The sequence below is a fragment of the Kryptolebias marmoratus genome, unplaced genomic scaffold, assembly GCF_001649575.2.
Source record: "Kryptolebias marmoratus isolate JLee-2015 unplaced genomic scaffold, ASM164957v2 Scaffold54, whole genome shotgun sequence".
Lineage (NCBI taxonomy): Eukaryota > Metazoa > Chordata > Actinopteri > Cyprinodontiformes > Rivulidae > Kryptolebias > Kryptolebias marmoratus.
The window spans coordinates 31,541-32,734 of NW_023665788.1; the positions used below are offsets into that span (position 1 = coordinate 31,541).

Below are 1,194 nucleotides of genomic sequence, written 5' to 3' on the forward strand. Positions count from 1 at the left end.
GGAGGGACTATGTTTCTCGGTTGGCCTGGGAACGCCTTGGGATTCCCCCGGAGGAGCTGGCCCAAGTGGCTGGGGAGAGGGAAGTCTGAGTCTCCCTGCTGAGGCTGCTGCCCCCGCGACCCGACCCCGGATAAGAGGAAGAGAATGGATGGATGGAATTTAATGAAGAGCCTACTCATTTTTCAGACAAATATTTTGATTTTAAGAGGTAAAGATATGATTTTGGACAAAAATGACTTGGTATTCCTTTAGAGTAAGAAGCTATTTAACGAGTTAAACTTTTTTTAAAGAACAAAAGTAATGTTTTAAAACAACAATCCTCTGACATGGTCCTGTCCTTAGTTTTGCCTGAAAGGCAAAAAAACAACAAGATAGAGGTGGGAAATCCATTTATCTATGGTTTCCAAATTGATTTTTTCTCGTTTTTATTACTAATTTTCTGATGAAACAAGTTGTTTTAAGGGTAAAATGCTTTTAAAAATGAGAGCATTTTTTAAAGGAAGCAGCAAAATTTTCTAAATCCAAAAACCTAAAAAAGCTGATTAATTTTCTAAGTCTGTTTAAAACAACCCTTGAATTCATGACAAAGAAGTGCATACAACCCTTTGTTAGAGCTAAGAAAATAAGAAATAAGAAGCTAGAATTAGAATTAGAAATTAGAAATAAGAAAAGTTGAGTATGGGTAAGGGTAAGAAAAAAAAGAATACCCTCCACCAGTGTTTAGATTAATTTGAGCACCAAAAAAAGTTCTGGTTGAGTTTTAAGATCTGTCCCAAAATACTTTTATTCCTGACAAATAGGAAAAAGCTAGCGGTGGAGGCTCATTTTGAGATTATTTCCATAAAACTTATTTTTTCCACAAAAAGGCGATACTCTCAACTTCATTTATTCAGAATTTTTTTTCAAAGACCCACTAAACCCAAAGAGCTTAACATAGCAAAAGAGATAAAAAATTAAATTAAATTTTAAAAAAAGATCAGTGTACCTTCAGTAAATCTTGTAATCGGACCACCTCAACTTTGAGTCGGTCACGTTCGATCTGAATGATGTCAGAGATTTCTCTTTGGCGCTCCAAGGCCTGTCAGAGGCGGCCAGATGAGGACAGAATGAGTTAGTGCAAAAGAAAAGCTGCAGGTCAGAAACAGGAAGCTGCAGGTCAGAAACAGGAAGCTGCAGGTCAGAAACAGGAAGCTG

At 37.1% G+C, this 1,194-nt stretch overlaps 1 protein-coding gene across 8 annotated transcripts in view; it reads right to left on the reverse strand.

Moving 5' to 3' along the window:
- The window catches only part of LOC108228457, a 20,523-nt gene that overhangs the window by 5,243 nt on the left and 14,086 nt on the right, over positions 1-1,194 (reverse strand). For 5 of the 8 annotated variants that reach the window (XM_037974441.1, XM_037974438.1, XM_037974437.1 and 2 more), the window contains one exon: positions 986-1,078. The exons of the other annotated variants lie outside the window; for them this stretch is intronic. In XM_037974441.1, the coding sequence (XP_037830369.1) occupies positions 986-1,078 (93 nt within the window). The remainder of the gene's footprint in view (positions 1-985; positions 1,079-1,194) is intronic. 8 annotated transcript variants of the gene reach the window in all.